Genomic DNA, 22,020 nt, shown 5'->3' with positions numbered 1-22,020 from the left:
ACCTTCTGCTGCTGACCCCCGACCTGCATCTTCAGGGCCTCCACCAAACTCAGACACCTGGCAACTGCCAGAGTTCTGTCTGCGTGCTTGTCACTGCTTGACGAAATCCAGAAAGGGATGAGCTAAGCAAGCTGCAGCACACAAGCCTTCTCGGCCGTTATTTCTCACGGTGAAGAGGGATGAGCTGACACTCACTCCCCACTCTAAGGAAGTCACCAAAGGGGTCTACATGAAGATGAGCACCCCAGGCGGGCTTTCTGAATCCACTGCCAGGAAGCAGGTTCTTACCTTTCTGAGGAGCCTGGCCCAGCCGCCAGGTTGCATTCACATGGTTCTGTTGATATTTTCTGGGCTAACCTCTTCATGTTTTATCTGTGGTTTTTGGCAGGTCTTCCCCACATCCTTACTTCACAGCAGCAGGGGTTGGGGATGGGCTGAGCCCTGGCCCAGGCCTAGTCAAGGGATGCTGGTTGTTGCTAATACAGAGTCACATTGCCTTGTCCTGAGCTTGGTAATGAGGCATTAAGAAATGACCAAAGGCCGGGCACAGTGGTTCATGCCCTAATCCTAGCACTCTGGGAGGCTGTTGCAGGTGGATTGCCTGAGCTCAGGAGTTAGAGGCCAGCCTGAGCAAGAACGAGACCCCATCTCTAAAAATAGCCAGGCATTGTGGTGGGTGCCCATAGTCCCAGCTACTCAGGAAACTGAGGCAAGAGAATCACTTCAGCCAAGAGTTTGAGGTTGCTGTGAGCTGTGACACCATGACACTCTACCAAGGGTGACAACGTGAGACTCTGTCTCAAAAAAAAAAAAAGAAAGAAAGAAAGAAAAAAAGAAATACTGAACCTGGCCTGGCAAGTGGCTCAGGCCTGTAATCACAACACTGGGAGCTGAGGCAGGAGGATTGATTGAGCTCACCAGTTCGAGACCAGCCTGAGCAAGAGTGAGACTCCATGGCTACTGAAAAATAGAAAAAGTAGCCAGGCCACAATGCACAAGACTGTCCCCACTCCCACCACCGCCAAAGAAAGAAATGACCAAACCAGATATCCTTTTGGCAGACACTAGAGTATTTTCCCTACAATGCTCTGCACCTAGAGCCTCTAGGTCTGTTAATCTCTACACATCATAGAGCAAAGGACTTGCTCTCTGCCTCGTCACTCACAAGGTGGACACGCCGTTCACTGCCCTGCATCTTGGGGCCTTCAGCAGCACACTGGCACAGAGCCACGACTTAGAAGCTGCTGTGATTACTAAAGACAGTGCCCCTTCTTTAACCCCACGCTGTCCTTGGCAAGTGGCGGGTGAGTGGTAGCAACTTTTATTTGACCCACTTCCATTCAGTCTGGGTAGGTCTCGGCACACCTGGCTGCACTTTGAGCTCTGAGCTTCACTTTTACTCTTGTTTGCTTATTGGCCCTGCTGCCTGGTGCTACCCTTCCCTAGGATCACTCGTCCAACTCAACTAAAGACAATTTTGCAAATGTTTTGTGTAACAGATTATATTTTCCAAAAATGGCTCCAGCAATATTTCCCCTCCCCTCAAACCCAGGCAGGCTTGTGGCACCTCTAACCAATAGAACAGCAGAATTGATGCATGTGACTTAGGGTGTAAAGACATGAACAGGGTGCTGTTTCTACTGGGCTCTCCCCCTCCTAGGATGCTGACCCTGGAAACCCAGGCCCCATGTTGGGAGGAAGCCTAGGCCACAGGGAGAGGCCACCTGTGAGCAATCAGACCAGCAGCCCGGGCAAGGTCCTAGCAGCACTCAACTTCAACTACCAGGTATATAAGTGAATGAACCTCCAGAGTCTCCAGCCTGTGACTCTGCTCCAAGGAAAGCAGAGATAAGCTGTCCCTTTCAAGCTCTGCCCACATTGCAAATTCATGAGGAAAACTAATGTTGCTGTTTGGAAATGCCACACAATTACAGTACTTGGAACATTATGCAAAGCAGGACACAGATTTTATATCAAATTGTAATACATCGATTTTATTTATGGCACCACGGTAGTTTCATTAAGTCTCTATACATAATCTACAGTTCATATCAGCTGCCACAGTGTGACGCCGTCCTTGCTTTTGGGACAAGCTTCTTGCAGGATGGTGGCCCAGAAGGTCTGGACCTGGGCAGCAGCCTCCAGAAAGCACACCTGTGTTTCCCCACCTGGGTGGGGCAGGCATTAGAGACCCTGAGAATCAGCAGTTATGGGGCCACCTGCTGTTGGCTTTGGCTTCAGCTGGTGCTTTTTCTGTCTAGGGGTCCCCAGCAGCAGTGGTCCCCTTGGACTGGAGGCCTGTCCTCCTAATGACAAGCGTGACAGGTCCATCAGGCAATGCCTTGATGATGTTCCAGGCTTCAAACCATGTGAGACCCTGCATGGCAGTGCCAGCCACGTGCAGAATTTCATCTCCTGGCTGGACTGTCTCACTCTGTTCTGAGGCAGCTCCTGGAATAAGGGAGAAGATGATAATTGTTTTCAGAGAGAGTAGAGGAACAAGGACAGTCTCCCCATCCTTAGTCTCCAAGGAGCCATAGCTTGAAAGAGAATGGGGTGCTTATCCCTTGGGAACTTGCTAGTTGGTGATTTTAAAACAAGGCAGCTCATAAATAGTGACCCAGAGGTTGGAGCACCACACTCCAGCTCTATAGCCCATCCTTTCCCTAGGTGTCAGGTCACACCAAGCCACAGCCTGATTGGACAGATGTCCACCGTTCACATAAGGCTCTGAAATATTGAATCCTTCCCAAATCCCCTCTTGGACACAGACCCAGTATCCCACCCCCTTCACATTTGATCTTCCCACCTGGCAAAGGCATCAGCATTGGGTGGTACGGGAAGGGAGCTGGTGAGAACTGCATGGTTTTGGCTTTGTATGGCCTGAAGGAGACCACTGTGTCCATGCACAAAGGAACTAATCCTATATGGTGCTCACTCCATCATAGCTGCATGTGCAAACAGTGCTGTTTTACTGTTTATATTGAGAGAACATTCCCTATCCATCTGACACAATGATCTCCACAAGTACTGAAGATAATGATAATAATGAAAATATAGCTTTAGCGTGTTAGGCAATTATCACAACAGGCGTGTGCCAATGTTTTGCATTGATGGCAATGATCCTATGAGGTTATGCACGGTTAGGATTCTCTGGCTTGGAATTCAGACTTCCTGGCTCCAGCATCCATATCTCTTGGTACCACACCCCCCTGCAGTTTGTAGACCCATCCACGAGGCAGGTGGGCCCAGGATGGTGGAATGACATTACCAGAGTGACCTTGCCCAAGGGGATGCTGCCGTAAATGGCAGGCCCAACACTGGAATCTAGGCCTCTTGACTTTGAGCCCCTTGCTCATTCCAGTCAACCTTCAAAAGTTAGAAACATCATTCCCAGAACTGGGGTCCATATGGGTTCTGGGGGAACTGCCATAAAAGCCTCAGTCTACCATCCAGGTTTAGCAGTCAGCAGTGGGTGCTCATGAGGGGCAGGGAGCAGAGCTGCGAGGGCCTTTGGGTCTCAGGACTGACAGCCTTTGGACACACAACTGCATCTCCTCCCTCTCAGGCCTGGAAGAGAATCATCATTCGGTGTGTCAGCAGCAAAGCTGGGACTGGACCAGATTGCCGGGCCTGCCACTCTCTCCACAGCACCCCGCTCTACGCCTTAAGGGTTTCCAGTTTGAGGAGCATAAAGGCCAGGACTGGTTGTACATGGCAGCTATAGCTATTCGTGATTTTCACAGGGAAACCCAAATGGCCCCTGTCAAATTGGCTTGTGCCCCCATCCTGGATGAACAGAATATCAAAATTTTAAATAATAGCAGGAGCTGATAGGCCCAGGACTAGGAAAAGGCAAGTGAGGCTGAGTTGCCCAGTGCAAAGACTCCATATTTAAACTTTGATATTTTGCTCACTACAGATTTTTAAAATTTGGATTTTGAAGATACTGCATTGAAATCGCATTGCTCCTGATCACTGACCATCTTGGTAGCCCCTTATACGTTGTGCCCCAGGCCAGTGTCTCGCCCCAGTCCTGGCCCTGCCAACCTAAGCCAAGCCCAGGATCAGATGCTTATGAGGACAAGCAAGGCAGAAGGAAAGGGGATGGGGGTCTGAGCAGAGGAGAAAAGGTAGAAAAAGTAGAATTGTACCCTAAAATGGTCACTCGAGAGGACATGTGGTTGTGAGAATGCAACACAGCCCAGAGGTGCTATGGGGGCCTGGCCACGCGCCCACAGCTGGAGAGAGTGCAGAGCCAGGACCCAACACACCTTTGAACATCCTGTTTACGGTGAGGGGCTTGTCTCCATGCAGAGAGCCCTTCCCTCCTTCCAGGCTGAAGCCCAGCCCTGCAGATGTCTTCTCTAGTGTCACCATGCAGATCACGGCCTCCACTGCTGAGAAAAACACAGGGGAAGCTTTGCCAGAGATCCTCTCATCTCCCAGGACATGGATGTCCCCAGCACCAAGTAAGCCAGGATGATGCTGTGTTTGTGCACGCACACAAATAATCACAGAAAACCTTCTTGGGCAGGCACAGATTACTGAGCAGCCCATCAGGACTGGCCCTAAATGGAACCCCAGTTCTGGGGCTTCTCCAGAACTGGGAGAACTTACTAGATTTTACAGAAATGTCACTGGCTGCAGAGGCTGATGCTGTGGAGTCCGTGAAGGAGTTCAGGCCAGGCGCGGCCTCCAGAGCTGGCTTCCTGGTGACAATCACAGCTTGCCAGGGGTCTCGAGCTTGGTGCAGGATGGCCAGGGCGTCACTGTGCATGGTCCCTTTGAGGGACTTGCCATTGATGGAAAGAACCTCGCTGCCCTTCTGAATGGTCCCTTCCTGGGAGGCCAGGCCATCAGGAAATACCCTGTGAACCTGAGCAAAGCAAAGAACTCAGGACTCAGAGAGCGCCCAAGTCGGACCCACATTCTTGCTGGAGGACGACCTGACCTGGTCAGCCCTAGAGGGTTTCAGGCCAATGAAAATGGAAGCTGATTGTGTCCTAGACCAGAGCTGCCAGCACAACTGTCAGCACTCCCTCCTATTCTTCCCGGAGCCGAGGGGAGCCCCATGACACGTCCTGACACTGTGTCCAAGGCTCTACCACTTCGGTCCCCTCCCTACACAGTGTCTGAGGCCATACCACGTCAGTCCCATTCCTACACAGTGTCCAAGGCCATATCACTTCAGTCCTGTTACTACACAGTGTCCAAGGCTGTACCACCTTGATCTCATCTCTACGCAGTGTCCGAGGCCGTACCACCTCAGTCCCGTCCCTACACAGTGTCCGAGGCTGTACCACCTCAGTCCCGTCCCTACACAGTGTCCGAGGCTGTACCACCTCAGTCCCGTCCCTACACAGTGTCCGAGGCTGTACCACCTCAGTCCCGTCCCTACAGTGTCTGAGGCTGTACCACCTCAGTCCCGTCCCTACACAGTGTCCGAGGCTGTACCACCTCAGTCCCATTCCTACACAGTGTCCAAGGCCATACCACCTCAGTCCCGTCCCTACACAGTGTCCGAGGCTGTACCACCTCAGTCCCATCCCTACACAGTGTCCGAGGCTATACCACCTCGATCTCATCTCTACGCAGTGTCTGAGGCTGTACCACCTCAGTCCCGTCCCTACAGTGTCCGAGGCTGTACCACCTCAGTCCCGTCCCTACACAGTGTCCGAGGCTGTACCACCTCGATCTCATCTCTACGCAGTGTCCGAGGCTGTACCACCTCAGTCCCATCCCTACACAGTGTCCGAGGCTATACCACCTCGATCTCATCTCTACGCAGTGTCTGAGGCTGTACCACCTCAGTCCCATCCCTATGCAGTGTCTGAGGCTGTACCACCTCAGTCCTGCCCCAATACTGTGTCCGAGGCCAAGGAATCTTCCGTACTTCTCAAAGTGGTTTTCTTGTAGTACTGATTGATTCCACAGCATATTAATAGGTGGTGTACAAGAAAAGGGTTCCAAGATCAAAGAAACTCGGGTCAAACGGGAACTCTGAAAATGTCTACTTTAAAAAAAGAAATCATTATAGACTGGACTGCAGAGGTGTGTGGCACAGCTCAAAGGAGAGGCAGGTAATACAGCAATTTCTGAAGAGTTTCAGCAAAGAACTCTTTCCTCATGAAGCAATTCTCAGGTCCCACCTTCCACAGAATGTATTTTGAGAAAATTATATGATTTTTTAAATTTTTATTTTATTTAGAGACAGGGTGTTGCTCTGTCACCCAGGCCGGTACAGTGGCATCATCACAGCAACTTCAAACTCCTGGGTTCAAGCAATCCTCCCTCAGCCTCCTGAGTACTTGGGACTACAGTTGTGTGCCACCACACCTGACTAATTTTTTAAATATTTTGTAGAGATGGGGTCCTGCTATGTTGCCCAGACAACACTTAAACTCCTGGGCTCAAGTGAGCCTCCCACCTTAGCCTCCTGAGTATCTGGGATTGTAGGTGTGAGCCACTGTGTTCAGCCACAGTCTAGACATTTTTAAAGCCACTGTGTTCAGCCACAGTCTAGACATTTTTAAAGCTCTGGTTCCTTTTCTGCAAGATATATGGAATAAAAACAAACAAAAAAATCTCATGTCCTTGCTTTAGCCATTTCAGTGGGATAAATTAAAATTAGGAGGATTGGGAGGACTGAATGACAGCATGCACGGGCCGCCACTGAATGTGCCACATGTTGTCTTGCTTTTATGATGTGAACAAGGCTCTTTGTTTCTCTAAATAGTTTTGGTGTTAGTAAAAATTCTGCATGGTCAGAGGTGGTTAGAATGCCCAGGTGTGAGGCAGAACCACCTCCCTGAACGGCAGGTTGCTCCTCTAGAGCAGACGCTCAAATGCTGCCACTTTGTCAACCCAAGTGTGGTCGACAATGAACTCGGACAGCGGTGGATGAGCGCCCCCTACGGAGGGATTGGTCCATGGGTGGCACCCTACATTGGTTCCTCTTTAGTGAATCTGGAAAGGCTGAGAAGTGCTCAACACAGAAGAAAGGGGAAGTTTTTATGCACATGCTCCGCCAGTATGTACTGCTGTCCAGGTTCCCAAGTGGCCAGAGTGTCTCGGGGCAGAGAAGATGACCCAGCGTGCTCTGCCCAGGCAAGCCCTCTTTCCTTCTCTTCCAATAGAAATAAACGACCATAATCAGGAACACATTTCTAATGCTCAGCTATGTATTTAGTGACAGAAATAGACACTAACTGGTTTTATGTGCTTTTGTTGTGGTAGAGAAACTAAAAAAGAACTCAAAGAAGTTGTTGCGGGTGTATAAGTGACATTGGAGTGACCGACAGGAACGTGCCAAATTACTACTGCAAGAGTATGGTATGTTTAGAGCTGGCTGACACCTGGCACCAGGAGATTTGTTTCCAGTGGGGCAAGGAAATTCAAATGAGCCCAGCCCAGCACACCCAAAAGATATACTGAGACAGCCCAGCCATGGGGTGACAACAGTGCACTCAGCTTGGGAGAGATGGGCAGCCATGGCGCACAGCTCCACCGAGCTGGGAGAACCAAAACCATGTGGGTCAGGCAGCATCCGAGGGCAGCATCCAACTCTGATCAGATTGGATAAGCCCAAATAATGGGTGCCCAGGAGACAAGGTGCACCCGACTCAAGGCTGCTGCCTGCTGCACTGCCCCAGCCTGGGCAGGTCTGAGCACGCAGGGTTGGACCGTGAGCTGTGGAGCCTCTGGGTATGGATGGTGGGCCCATCTTCTGTGAACTTGTTCAGTGATTGTTGCTTCTCTCCAGCATAGGCTTTGTCCTTCCCAATCAACCAGCAGGGCAGCGTCACAGTTGTCCAAGGTACCAGGATAACATCCCCCATCCAAGGGAGCAACACCAGGAAAGCAAACTCCTTGACAGGGCCCTGCCTTCCCATGCTCTTTTTGTTTGTTTGTTTGTTTTTGGGGGGGTGTTTGTTTGTTTTTGAGACAGAGTCATACTCTTGCCTTGGGTAGAGTGCTGTGGCATCATAGCTCACAGAAACCTCAAACTCTTGGGCTCAAGCAATCCTCTTGCCTCAGCCTCCCAAGCATCTGGGACTAAGGGCACCTGCCACAACACCCAGCTATTTTTTGAGACAGGGCCTTGATCTTGCACAGGCTGGTATCAAACCCAGAGCTCAGGCCATCCACCCCCGTCAGCCTTCCACAGTGCTGGGACTGAAGGTGTGAGTCACCTCATCTGGCCTCCCAGGGCTTCCTCCTACCCAGATGTGCTGAGCTGCACATCCCTGCCAGGCCTTCGTGCTGGCTGTATGGCCTTCCAAAAATCTCCCTGTGGTAGAACTCTTTCAGATCTAAATTTTCGTGACTTAAGAAAGAGACTGAATATTGAATAAAATGTGGTTTGAATTTCTTTTTTTTCTTTTTCTTTTTTTTTTGAGACAAAGTCTCACTCTGCCACCGTGGGTAGAGTGCTGTGGCATCACCCTCGCTCACAGCAACCTCAAACTCTTGGGCTCAAATGAGCCTCTTGCCTCAGCCCCCCAAGAAAATGGGACTACAGGCGCCTTCCACCACACCCAGCTAGTTTTTCTACTTTTAGTAGAGATGGGGTCTCACTTTTGCTCAGACTGGTCTCAAACTTCTGAGCTCAGGCAATTCACCTCAGCCTCCCAGAGTACTGGGATTACAGGCATGAGCCACCACACTCAGCCTGGTCTGAATTTTTTAAATAGCCAAATACTGCCTAGCACCTTAAAAAATGGAAGCATTAGGGCTTTGGCCTCAAAAAATTCTGATTCAAAAGTTCTGATGTAAAGCTAAGACATCGCTCATTTTTTTTAAAGCTCTGCAGATGTTCAGGTTTCTCTGGGTGTATTAAAGTTGTTTTGGGTATGCAGAGAGATTCTTCATTAAACGGAGGATCACAATGAGTTGAACATGGGGTCATGTAGGTGACCACACTTGGAGGCCCTGTCCTGGCTACCGCCCCGTGGTGTCCTGCATCGCTCTGATCCCAGCCCTTCCTGGCAAGTGTGTGTCCCAGAGCCGTGGCCTCTGGCTCTGACACACCCCTCACATGGCCACTCACCGTAACCACTTTGTTCTCCAGATCCGCTCCTCCTGCGAGGCTGAACCCAAGGCCGGCACCTTCCTCCTTGTGTAAAACAGTGACATGAATGCTGTCTAGTTGCTGCAGAAGAAAACACCCACGTCAGAAAACTCCCTGCAGCAGGATGAGCAGCACTGTGAGTTCTGTGACGTCACACACACCCCAGCCTCGGGAGATGACAACTAACATCATGTTATCAAACTTCCGGTCGCCACCTATAAAGATAGGGCTATGCTTTCAGGAGTCCTGGGAATCTTAGTAGGTGAATATGGAAAGCAGCAAGCATAGTTCTTCTCTGTCACTCACTCCATCCGCACCTGCCCTTACACAGACAGAGCCACCAAGCAGCCAGAAATCCCCATGTGCGGGTGATGGGGCTGCCGGGACAGTACGGGATGAAGTCAGGCTGGAGAACTTGGGCACAAAACCCGGGGTCAGGGCTCCTCTGCAGGCGCTTTCTCCGTTTTCCTCCCAACTCTTCCATGAGACACAGCAGCAGCACTAAGGGACCTAGTGACGTCTCGCCCCAGTGAGCACACGTGAACTCACATGAGCACGCACACACACAGACGGGGCACTTCCCATTCCCAGCCTGGACGTGGGCTCACACAGAGCCAGGACACAGATACTTCCAGTCCAGTCCAGAGCCAAACTCTCAGACTCAGCACCTGCAGGAGTCGAGCAGACCCCCTGCCTGAGCAGGACACGCAAGTGTGTGACGGGAACTGTATCACCTCTCCAAGGGCCAGCTGCTGCCCAGGAGCACAGACCCAGCACTGCTAGGGCATCCTCTCGAAACAAAGTCAGAAATCCATGCTTGGATTCAGGTTTTATAATATCTAGAATTTAATAAATTTTTAAAAATCACCATGCAGACCAAATAAAATACCCCTGCAGGTCTCTTGCACCTCGGCACTAGAGAATAAACGAATGGCAAAGAATTCACCTGCTCAGATACCAGCATAGCACCTGACTTGCAGATGTCTCTGTGATCCTAAGATTTGGAGTCTCCAAAACCCAGCAGGGATGAATGCACCTTGCTGCCCCCAGTTCCCAGCACTAGCTCACATCCCCTAACTTTTACCCAAGCCTCAGGTGACCTGCCCTGTGGAAGGCCCTTGTCAAGTCAGGAAGTAAATGTTCCTCATGGCTCCTAAGGCAGGGCAGTGCTGTGCATGTCACACACGCTGGCTTCCCTTGTCTCATTTGAGCTGGGTGGTAGGTGAGAGGGGGTATCTTGGCCCAGGGGCACCTGTGTCCATCAGACTTCCACACACCGTGACTGCAGGATGGCAGCTAGAAGAGGGGAGCCTCCTTATCCCCTCATTCCAGGATAGATCATTCTAGTACAGAAACTCTGTGTGGACCCCGGGAAGCCCCAGAGGGGGTCCCAGGTCTGCCTGGCCACTTCCGTCCACACAGCCTCGGTTGTGCTCTGCAGCATATGGGGAGTGAGACTTTCAGAATGAAGTGACAAAGCACAGGGGCCCTTGTGAGCCCTGAGATCAGTGCCTGGTAGTGTGCAGTGGAAATAACAAAAGCTCTGGGGTGACAGCCCTTGTCACCCTCCACGTTTGCAGTGGGCAGCATCCCAGTGGAGAGTCATGCCAGGCCAGCAGCCCACAGGATGTGGGAATAGCACCAATCTTAAACTTAGATCTAGAAAACCCACAGGCTCCGTGGCCTTGAGCCTCAGCTTCCTGATTTACAAAATGGTCAAAGCGATGTAAGAAGTCAGTCCTGGACGTGCTTTAGATGCCAGAATGAGAGGCCTCGCTGTGGCCTGGTGAGTGTGCCACCACCACGGGAAGGACATGTCCTGGTCTGGTGTCCGGCTCTATGGGGTGGGGTGACACATGCTGCTTCCCTGGCCCCACTGAGGTGACTGAGCAGCAATACTGAGCCCCCAGTCACTGTAAATGCCCACAGGGGAAACCTACCTTTAATGTGGCTTCATCCAGAACCTTCACTTCCTCAATAAGTTTTTTCAGTTCCTCTGAGCTCAGCAGGGAGATGACAGACTGGTCAGACTGGGGAGAGCAGCGGTCCCCGTCGTCAGCTTCCCTGGGCTCACTGAGACCCTCTGTGTATTCTCTCAGTGCGGAGAGGCTTTCAAGGGGAGAAACAGCTCTCAGTATAAATAGTAATAGCAATAAGAGCTACCACTATGTAACTCCTCTACTAAGCACATAGCGCTAAGCACTATGTGGACTCTCTCTTTTGCAACAAATCTGTGAGTAGACACTGGCATTCCATGGCAGCATAAGGACAATAAATAAAGCTGATAACTGCAGAGCTTCTCTGGTAAAGGGGAAGACCCAGCTCCAGCCTCCCATAGAAGCCACAGGGCATCCCACCAGCCTGGTTCTACAAAGCAGGTCTCATCCACCTCCTAATGTCAGTTGAGGACCCTGAGTGTGAGTGTGGCAGGAACCTGCTTCTATCTGGAGTCCATGCCTGAGCGGGGACTAGGACCCAGTCATCCTGACTTCCTGTTCAGGGGGCTGACCCCTTGTGCACAGTACAAGCGAATTCCTTCTGGGGAGCAGTGGGAATTCCCAAAGGATAATCTCCTGGTCTCTTTCTGGCTTGAGTAACAGGGAGACATTTCAGATGTGTACCATCAGCCTTTCAAAACTCCATGGGTAATTCACCAGGGGGCCAGTCCTGTCTCCCACATCCCACACTTCCTGTGACCAGATATTATGAAAACTCCTCCTTAATATATAAGGTGGAGAGGCCAAGGTAAAAGGATTGCTTGAGACTGGGTCTTAGAGACCAGCCTGGACAACATAGCAAGAGTCCCATCTCTACAAAAAAAAAAAAAAAAAAAATCAGCCAGGTATGGTGGCACAGCACCTGTAGCCCCAGCTATTCAGGAGGCTGAGAAAGAAGGATGGCTTGAGTCCAGGAATTCAAGTCTGCATGGAGCTATGATTGTGCCTCAGCAAGTGGGTGACAGAGAAAGACCTTAACTCTTTTTTTACTTTTGCATAAAACAAATTTTATGTAACTGAGGGATTCTTCCTGGGACTAGATGATTGCCTTCATAAAAGAAAAAGAAAAAACAAAAACAGAAGAATAGAATAGACTGAAATTCCAGTGTTCCAAATCAACTTGTTATACATCAACACAAGCCCAGTGTCCCAGCATCAACATGCTTTCATTTTGTCTTATCCCAGAACCCAAACCCTGATTCATTTCAGCAGGGACTCCTTAGGCAACAGGAAAGATTGTGGCATTAAAACATTCATTTATACTTTTGAAGTAGATTCTACAGTGGAGACCTTAACTCATAAAAAAGATACAGAAGGGGGGGTGCCTCTGGCTCAAAGGGGTAGGGCACTGGCCCCATATGACAGAGGTGGAGGGTTCAAACCCAGCCCTGGCCAAAAACTGCAAAATAAATAAATAAAGATACAGAAGGCCTAGGTGTGGCACCTGCACGCACACTCAGCACACACAGGCACACGTGTAAAACAGGAGGTACAACCCTTTAGCTAACATATGTGGGAAATTTTAAATGCCATACAGAATTATAAAATAGAAAGGATGGGAAAGGTAGAAACACCAAGCACGGACACTCACTTGAGTGAGAACCCGGTGTCCTAGGCAGGATTTTCGGCAGAGTTGTTTGCAGCTGAGTCTTCGTGGGATGATGGTGTTGGAGACATCCTGTCCTTGGGGACGCCGGGAGTCTGGCCACAGGAGACCGAAGAGGGAAGGCACAGCAAGGACTTCATGACAGCTGATGACACCTGACTGCTGATAGAGTAGAGTTTGCTGGTCTTTTCATCGAGTAGCTTCGTGTCACAGGAATGGGACCTGGTCAGGGGAAAGCTTCGGGCTCGCTGGCTGGGCATCTTGAGGATGGGGGCTCGAGAGTCCTCAAGCTGCGTTGACAGCAGCCTCAAGAGAGGGTCTGGGTCAGAGAGGGGGGCTTTCTTACTGGGCTGCTGCCCTGAGGGAGGGGACTCAGACACACCAGGGTCTCTGGCGTCCAAAGCTGCAGGGGCCCCCTGCAGTAGCTGCTCTTGCTCAGGCTGCTGGCGCTGAAGAGGAGGGGGAGCCCCTTGCCCCAAGAAGCCAGAAAACCGTGCTCCCTCTTGCTTACTAGGAGTTCTTCCTGCCACCCCAGATGAGGGCTGGAGCCCAGTCTCTGGGCTCCTCTGTCGGACAGTTGAGAGGAGCCAAAGGTCTCAAAGGAGCTGATTCTCTGCTTGATGGAGGAGGCCTGCGTGTGGGGGCCCGGGGGCTCCCTGGAGGTGGGTGTTGGCTGGGCGGACATGGCTCCACTGGGCAGCCTTCTTGGGTCTGGAGCACGATTCCTCAAACCTTTCAAGCTCTGGCGAAACCAGGCTGGCTTGGGGGCCACAGGAGGACCCTTCTTCCCACTGCAGCTGTCTGATGACTTATAAACTTTGGGGGCACCATTGGCTGCATCCAGCTTTGGCGGGGTCACCTCTGGGTGTCCCTGTGTCCTATCTTCTTCACCCAGGCTGACTTTGGGCTGTAGTGGCATGTGGCCGTGGTTCTCACTCATGATGGGACTAAATAAGTTTTTGATGCAGTCAGAAATTCTAACCCAAGGATCTTCGGCTGTGGCGTCAAAGCTATAGTCCATCCGAGGCTGCCTCTTCAGCAGCGTGTGTCTTACTGTGGATGTTTGGGTTGCTAGAGAGCAGAAACAAGGCCAAAGTGGTGTGTTACATCTTGTTGTGACTTTTCTTCCTAAATTCTAGTTTCAAAGCTGAATAGCAAGAAGGATTCCAGAGGAGGAAAGTAGCAGAAGTGGGGACTCTGATAAGGCTGAGGTCCGACCACTGTCCCTGACTGAGGTGCCAACAGGCAGGATGGAAGAACCAGAAGTGAGAGTCGTCAGAGAGCTCTTGGTGCCAGCGCTGGCACTTTATGATTCAAGAAGGCTAAGAGGCCAACTGATGGCAGTGGCCAGATGAGACCCTGTGTGTCTCAACTCGCCAGGCTGGTGTGTTAGTTCTACACACTAAGGAGACTCCCAGGAAACTCGTTAAAAATGCAAAAGTCAACGCAATTTTCTTTTAAACATTTGAGAGAAAGGTCAGGAGCTGGCAGCCGTATGGGCTTGGCTCAGCCGTGTCCTTAGGAAGCAGGGTGAGTGCCCCCTCTGCTCCCTCTCCTTGGGTCACACTTACGCATCTGTATGGCCCTCCAGACACACAGGCCACTGATCAGCTTGCTCAGCAAAGGAGTGTTTTCCCTTCCTGAAGAACTGATGAAAAGTTTCCAGGTAGAAAGAAGCTCTGTGACAAAGATTCTCACCCTTGGCTACACACCATCTGGAGGGCCTTAGAAAACACTGACACCCACCCCTATATTCTGATAAAATGCACCCAGGCTGTAGCCTGGGGCTGGGAACGCATTAATTCCCACAGGGGATGCCGCTGTGTGCCTGCTCCATGCTTGCCAGGACCTCAGGTGGCTAGGCTAGCCCTCACCACAGGGGCAGCACACAGAAGCCCTTCCCAGAGGGCTTCTGAACCTGCCTCCCATCCCTGTGAGTAAGAAAGACTATCCCCTGTTGCTATGGGAATGCAGCCCAGCTTCAGGAGACTGGTCCCCCTGTTCCTCATCTGAACGTCTGAACTGCCCAGAGCATTAGGCCTTCGTGACGTCAAAGAGAAGCTATGCATGCTCCAGATTTGGGCAGTTACTGCTGACACCAGCACTTAGGAAGATGAGTCCAGCTCTCCTAGCCTCTCCCTGCGTCTGCACATGACTCAGCTGCAGGGGGCAGTGGGGATGAGCAGGCAGAGGCTGCACAGAGACCCCTGGCAGACTGGGCTGGGAGCTCCTGCCAGTGAGACATGGAGCCGCTCGCTGGTGTGTTCTGCAATTAGGGTGACAAAGGGACAGGAAAGCGGGGTGGGAGAGGGCACCTGCTCTGGGTAAGAGGTGCTAGATCATTCTACAGTGTCCCTTAACCCTCCAATAGCCTTTCCTGGGCTTTTTTAGTCACGTGTCTCAAATATGCATAGGCTTCGTAGCCTACATGTTAATATTTATTTCTCTGCCACTATTAGGAGCTCCCTGGAGGCAGGACCTGGGCCATCGCTTCTTTTTCTCTCTCTCCTAGCACCTGGCCCCACACTCAATGCACGCTTGCTGAATGAGTCACCTGTTGGGGGTCTCTGTGACACCGTGCTGATGAGTGAAATCAAGTCTCAGAAAAGCAAAGCAAATTGCCCAGAGTCATGGTTAAGGATGGGCAGACCCAGGATTTCCTGGCTCCAAATCTTATGCTGTTTCTAGTAAGCCACTAACTATATAGGTCATGTCTTAGCATCACCAGATACACCAAGTGGACACACCCTAGCTGTCCACCCCCTGAAGGAGGTGACCACCAGCAAAATGCTCCCTGTGCTTTCCTGAGCTTCATCCTCACACTTGGGAATACTGAGCGCTCGAATGTGGACACCCTGGGGGCAGTTGCCCAGGATGGTGGGGTAGGTGTGCCCTGGGACTTCCTCCTGAGGGCTCTATTTCCTAGTTGACCATCTGGACTGGCCACCACTGCAGCATCACTGCCCTACCCTGGACAGCACATCCACAATCATGCTGCCCCACCTCCTAGGACTTCTGACCATTTTCTCAGCCCTCTGGTCCTGAGGCCAGCTCATGCTATCACCTTATCACTGGACCTCTGTCCAGGAAATCCTTCCTTTTGGGAGCTCTCAATGAAAGCTTACCTGGGCTGGCTCTCCTCTGGCCTGGCTCACCCTCAGTGGAGGACGTTGTCTGGGCACCAATTCCAGGTCCCGGGCAGCAGGCAGTGACCTGAGGGGCTCTTCTCCCGCTGTCTTCCTGTGGCAGCAACAGTGGCAGCAGCTCTCTGGCTTCCTGTGGTGTAAACAGGAAGCGAGACCATGTCAAAACGGCAGCCTCTGCTCTGAGAAGGCGAGACACGCTTTGACTGGAACTTGAGAGCAGATACTGAGCTGCTTCTGGCAGAAGCTCATCAAAAGCCCTGGAAAGGCTTCACTGCATAGCGCTGTCACAGCAGAGCCAGCGCCGCCCAGACACCACAGCATGCCTGGACTGCCCACAACGTGGGGGACGGGTGTGGAGACCCTGGCTCCTGCGAGGCTAGGCTGTGCAGGGGGCTGGCATCACTTCAGTTCCAAATACTTCTTGGGGAACTACCTGCCCAGGTACAGGCACATAGAAACAAAGAGGCAAAAAACTGTCACCTAGTGTTCCCTAAGTCAAGGTAAACGTGCAGAGGAGAACTCTCATCAGGCACACCAAACATCATTCCCTCTTCTGATGTTTAGTAAGCATGCCACAGAGGGGGACAGACACTCAGCACCTGTGCCAGCGTTCCCGCCGGGCACTCAGGGCACCATCAGGAATCTGCTGCAGAAGTGCTTTCCCCACTGAGCCTGACGCAGTCCCAGGGACCCACCCGGAGCTTCTTGGGGAAGGTATGGGCCAGGCACCACATGACTACAAAATACCCAGGTGAAGTCCAGATTGTCACACAGCGTGGCCACATTGCTGTCAGGGCCCAGAGGAAGTAGAGAGACCAGTTATGTCCCAAAGGTGGAGAAGGCTTTGCTGGAGAAGTGCTTTTGGTCTTGTTCTTAAACAAAGAGTAAGAATTTTTCTCTCCATGCAGAGAAGCAGAAGAAGAGTGTTTCAGAGACACAAACCAACCAAGCCTAATCCCATCCCCAAAAAGGTATGAGAAGGCAGAGATCATCAAAGCGGCACCTCCTATATTTGACTGCCTGCATGAAGAATGTTTTGCTGTGCCATGGAGGCCTCCACATCCTGTTCACTCCAGACACACACAATGACAGGCCATTTGACAGGGCTGCAGCCTTCCTTCCAGAGAGGAAGGAAGGAAAGAAGGAGGAGCAAATGCTTCATTTGGGACTAAAAAAAAAAAAAAAACCGCAAGCATCCATGGCCTAAGATTCAATCCCTATATTGACAGTGAACATTCTCTGGGAAGGAAAAGTCTACAAAGTGAGAGATGTGCTCAGGAAGCATTAGCCCAGCCCACACTCCCTACCATGGCACTGCGCTTTAAGGAGAGCATTTAGGAAGTGCTGAGAGATCAGCCAGTCCAAAGGAATCACTGGGATTATGAGCTACCCCTTCAGAAAAGCAAGGCTAGGTCATGGCAGGAGAGCTAAACATAACAGGCTCCAAGACACGTGAATGATTTGATTTCATTCAGCTGGAATCTGTAGGATGACACCTGTCTGTATCCAAGAACTGTGATCACTTTAACAGACAGGCATATCTGGTACCTACTGCAGAAGTGAAAGCAGCTTTACATCTTGGGACAGAAACAAATGTGCTTTGTCTTTTTTTTTTTTGAAACCAGAGTCTCACTTTGTCACCCTCAGTGGAGTGCTGGGGCTTCCTATCTCACAGCAACCTCAAACTATTGGGCTCAGGCAGTTCTCTTGCCTCATTCTCCTGAGTAGCTGGGTCTACAGGCGCCCACCTGGCTGTTTTTAGAGACGGGGTCTTACTCTTGCTCAGGCTGGTCTCCAACTCCTGAGCTCAGCCAATGCACCCGCCTCGGCCTCCCAGAGTGTTGGGATTACAGGCGTGAGCCACCTCGCCCGGCTGTTTTGTCTTTTAATCAACACATTTGATGGGACATCCTTTTCGTAGGAAGTTTTTTAAATTAGCTCCTGAAATAAATCTGATTTTACACAAATTTTTCTCTGACTGGCTTTTGGTAGATGAGGGAGGAAGAGGGGAAAGAAGGAAAGAGGGACAGAGCTGTGGACTGAGCAGCGAGGGCAGGAAGTGTTGTTTGGAGGGTTTTGCTTTTTTGGTTTTGACATAGGTGATCGTTTAAGCTCATTTTTTATAAGGGAGAGATTAGTTTTTTGTTAAGAAGATCCCAAAGGTCACTTTGGTTGTGTAAGTCCCCTTAGTTAGAGGAGATGAGAAAGATTTGGGGACCTTCTATAGCGGCTTGAGAAGGGACCTGGAGAGAAAGAGGGGCAGAGACAGTGCACATGGGGACCATGGGGAAACAGCCAGTGAGGAACTGCGGGACAGCCATTGTCCCCAGGGTCAGTGTTGGGTAGCTGGTGGAAGTGCCAAGAGGCTGCTCCTGGGACAGCCCCTCCCCTGGGGTACTCCTTGCCTGGCCTTCCCTGAGGAACCCCAGTTCCTCCTCCAGCCACCTAGGTCACAGGCGTATAGGGAAATGAAATATTCGTTTAAAGGCGGAGGTGGCGGAACAGGTCCCCCCACCACCACCCCCGACAGCCTTGAGTCCTGCCAGCTCGCTGCATTTTCTTTTTCATAACCTGGTCTCCTCCCCCTCCTTCACTTTCCCCACTCCTCCCCAACACCTTCCTCCCCCAAACACCCCTGGCGGAGTTTCTAACTAATGCTTCCTAACGTTTGTGGACTATTCTAGGGGACTTCCAGGGGCCCAACTCCACCTGCCCAGGGGATAGAAAGAAGGTGGAGCAAAGTGGGTAGTGTGTCCAGCCAGTACTGCGAACTTGGACAGCCTTCTCAGTTCCCTCTTTGCATAACCGGGTCCCTAACCATCAGGTCCTTTTAAGGAGGAATTGAAACAGTATACACTAAAGTACTGAGCATAGTGTCTGGGCATGACCATGGCTCGAGGTCCAGCAGCTGCCTGTCTGCCCTCTCTAAGGGGCAGCGCGATGGGGCTGCCGAGGGGAGAGGTCTCTAAGGGGATGACAGAGGAATGGTCACAGCAGGGGACACTATGGTGCCTCAGAGTCTGCTCAGGACTTCCCATAAGTAGTTACTTTTAGGCTGAGAGAGGCTGGCTTTCCCCCAAGGCTCCACCCAAGGTGGGAGGGCTAAGTGGGGAAGAAACAGGAACCAATTCCTCACAGTCCACAGACTTTAAGCAGCTCTGGTCCCCTGTGAGTTACTCAGGCACCCAATCCCCTGGGAGCAGAGCAAAGCACCCAAGGCCAGCATGCGGTGGCCTCCCCTCACAGGACAGCCCTCCAGAGCGCTGTGGTGCCCAGAAGGAACATTCAATTCCAGCAGGTCATAGACAGGCACCCAAGAGCTGAGAGCAGGCCTGAAAGATGAGCTCTGGAGCCGCCAGACTCCAAACCTGTCCTTCCAGTCAGGCTTGGGGGCCCCAGCTGATCCCTGAGCAGAAGCCCCTCCCTGGAAGAGCAGGAGATGCCTTCTTCCTACCCCTGTGACAGAACAGCAACCTGAAGACCCGCAGTGGGCACCTGTGACAGAACAGCAGCCCGAAGGCCCGCAGTGGGCGCCTGAGACAGAACAGCAGCTGGAAGGCCCGCAGTGGGTGGACGCCTGCGACAGAAGAGCAACCTGAAGACCCGCAGTGGGCGCCTGTGACAGAACAGCAGCCTTAAGACCCACAGTGGGCGCCTGTGACAGAACAGCAGCCTTAAGACCCGCAGTGGGCGCCTGTGAGAGAACAGCAGCCTTAAGACCCGCAGTGGGCGCCTGCGAAAGAACAGCAGCTTTAAGACCCACAGTGGGCGCCTGTGACAGAACAGCAACCCGAAGACCCGCAGTGGGCGCCTGTGACAGAACAGCAGCCTTAAGACCCGCAGTGGGCGCCTGTGACAGAACAGCAGCCTTAAGACCCGCAGTGGGCGCCTGCGAAAGAACAGCAGCTTTAAGACCCACAGTGGGCGCCTGTGACAGAACAGCAACCCGAAGACCCGCAGTGGGCGCCTGTGACAGAACAGCAGCCTGAAGACCCGCAGTGGGCGCCTGTGACAGAACAGCAGCCCAAAGACCCACAGTGGGCGCCTGCGACAGAACAGCAACTGAAGACCCACAGTGGGCGCCTGTGAGAGAACAGCAGCCCGAAGGCCCGCAGTGGGCGGACGCCTGGAACAGAAGAGCAACCTGAAGACCCACAGTGGGCGCCTGTGACAGAACAGCATCCTTAAGACCCGCAGTGGGCGCCTGTGACAGAACAGCAGCCTTAAGACCCGCAGTGGGCGCCTGTGACAGAACAGCAGCCTGAAGACCCGCAGTGGGCGCCTGCGACAGAACAGCAGCTTGAAGGCCCACAGTGGGCACCTGTGACAGAACAGCAGCCTTAAGACCCACAGTGGGCGCCTGCGACAGAACAGCAGCCTTAAGACCCACAGTGGGCGCCTGTGACAGAACAGCAGCCCGAAGACCCACAGTGGGCGCCTGTGACAGAACAGCAACCCAAAGACCCACAGTGGGTGCCTGTGACAGAACAGCAGCCTGAAGACCCGCAGTGGGCGCCTGCGACAGAACAGCAGCTTGAAGGCCCACAGTGGGTGCCTGCGACAGAACAGCAGCCCAAAGACCCACAGTGGGCGCCTGCGACAGAACAGCAACTGAAGACCCGCAGTGGGTGCCTGCGACAGAACAGCAGCCTGAAGACCGGCAGTGGGTGCCTGCGACAGAATAGCAGCCTGAAGACCAGCAGTGGACGCCTGTGACAGAACAGTAGCCTGAAGACCCACAGTGGGCACTTGTGACAGAACAGCAGCCTGAAGACCCACAGTGGGTGGTGCCCATGAACATGCCCTCTTACCTGGCTGAAGGTGGGCAGGGTGTGCTTGGAAGGGCTTACACAGTTCTCTCTCTCTTCCAGACTCTTCTGAGGGTCACTGTCACTTTTAAAGTATTTCCTGGGTGGAGGCTTGGGCTTAGAGGACGTAGGCTTTCTGACCAAAATCTCAAAGGATTTCTTCAGCCTCTGTGGCGGGTGGCCCTCCTGGCTCTCAGGGCGGGGTGGGCTCTCCTGGGGCGGCTGGGAGGAAGCCTCGGGAAGCACCCCTGGGCCTGGCCCCAGGGGCAGGCTGGGGCTGTGTGTGCTGACCTCTGGGTCAGAAGACTGCTGCCCAGCACCACCACTGCCAGGACTGCCCCCTGGGGACCCGGACTGCTATCACTGCTGGAGCGCACCATGATCTTCTGAGCCCTGCGGTGTGGGGGTGCTGAGTTCTTCTCCCATTCCTTCTCCACGGTAGGCCGCCCGTGCCAGCTGCTCTCCAGCCTCTTGACCCCTGCATGGGAAGCACAAGTGAACCCCAATGCTGAGCTTGGGAAGACAGCCATGCCGCTGACCTGCCTGGGACCCACCACCTGCTTCTCTTCTGAGGCTGCTTTGGAGCTGGAGCATGGCTGCCCTGACCTTGGGTTGGGGAAATCATTCAATCCTGCTGAGCCTGCATGTGGGAGATATTGAGAAAAGCCACCCAGACTGCCTGTCGAGGAAGGCCTGGTGTCCCAGCTATGGGGAGCACTGGTGGCAGCTGCTTTTTCACTGTCACAGCTGCAGTCCATCTTGCCCAAGGGACAGTCCATCTCCAGTGACAGATAAGGATGAGGCACAGAGACCTGGCTATTCCTGCTGACTGGGGACAGCTCTGATGGGCCACATTGGCTACAGAGCTCCAGGGGATTGGGGGAGCATCTCAGCTCCATTCCTCCCTCCCTCCCACAGTTGTGAACTCCCAGAAACTCTCATTTTTGTATCTGTAAAATGGGGATGATAATTCCAGGGTTGCTGGGCTTGTTTTGAGGCTCAATAAGAGAGAGTATCTAAGAAGGTACTTTGATCATAAACCAAAATGTTACCCTTGTTTTTTCTAGCTAAGGATGGGGCAAGGGCAGAAAACTAATTTCTTAGCCATAGCCCTTGCTCTCTTTCCCTCCCTCTAGCCCTTCTTCCTGGTTCCCTCCCATAGTTTACAGCTCCCAGGCCACCCACACATCCTCCAGAGGCCCTTTGAGTAAACTGTAAAAGACATCCCTCAAAGGGGTGGGAGCTGATTGAGGCCTAGTCTCTCACTCAAATTCCAGCTCATTCTTGAGAGGCCAGGGGAGCAAGAAGATACCCCGAGAGAGCAGCTTAGCACTCAGGAGAGAACCGAGGCCCAAGGCCCACCCTGCTCCTAATTCACACTGTCTTTAAA

General features: G+C 52.3%; 1 protein-coding gene across 1 annotated transcript in view; it reads right to left on the bottom strand.

Annotated features, from left to right (window-relative positions):
* Positions 1-273: 273 nt before the first annotated feature.
* The window catches only part of LOC128589157 (pro-interleukin-16-like), an 82,498-nt gene continuing 60,751 nt past the window's right edge, over positions 274-22,020 (bottom strand). Inside the window, 10 exon segments of the mRNA XM_053596072.1 lie at positions 274-2,451; positions 4,275-4,397; positions 4,621-4,879; positions 9,053-9,154; positions 11,014-11,182; positions 12,662-13,226; positions 13,229-13,747; positions 15,802-15,952; positions 20,634-20,986; positions 20,989-21,108. Coding sequence (XP_053452047.1) covers positions 2,258-2,451; positions 4,275-4,397; positions 4,621-4,879; positions 9,053-9,154; positions 11,014-11,182; positions 12,662-13,226; positions 13,229-13,747; positions 15,802-15,952; positions 20,634-20,986; positions 20,989-21,108 — 2,555 coding nt within the window. The 3' untranslated portion in view covers positions 274-2,257.

Source organism: Nycticebus coucang, chromosome 6, assembly GCF_027406575.1.
Source record: "Nycticebus coucang isolate mNycCou1 chromosome 6, mNycCou1.pri, whole genome shotgun sequence".
Lineage (NCBI taxonomy): Eukaryota > Metazoa > Chordata > Mammalia > Primates > Lorisidae > Nycticebus > Nycticebus coucang.
This window is presented reverse-complemented; position numbering and strand designations above follow the sequence as displayed.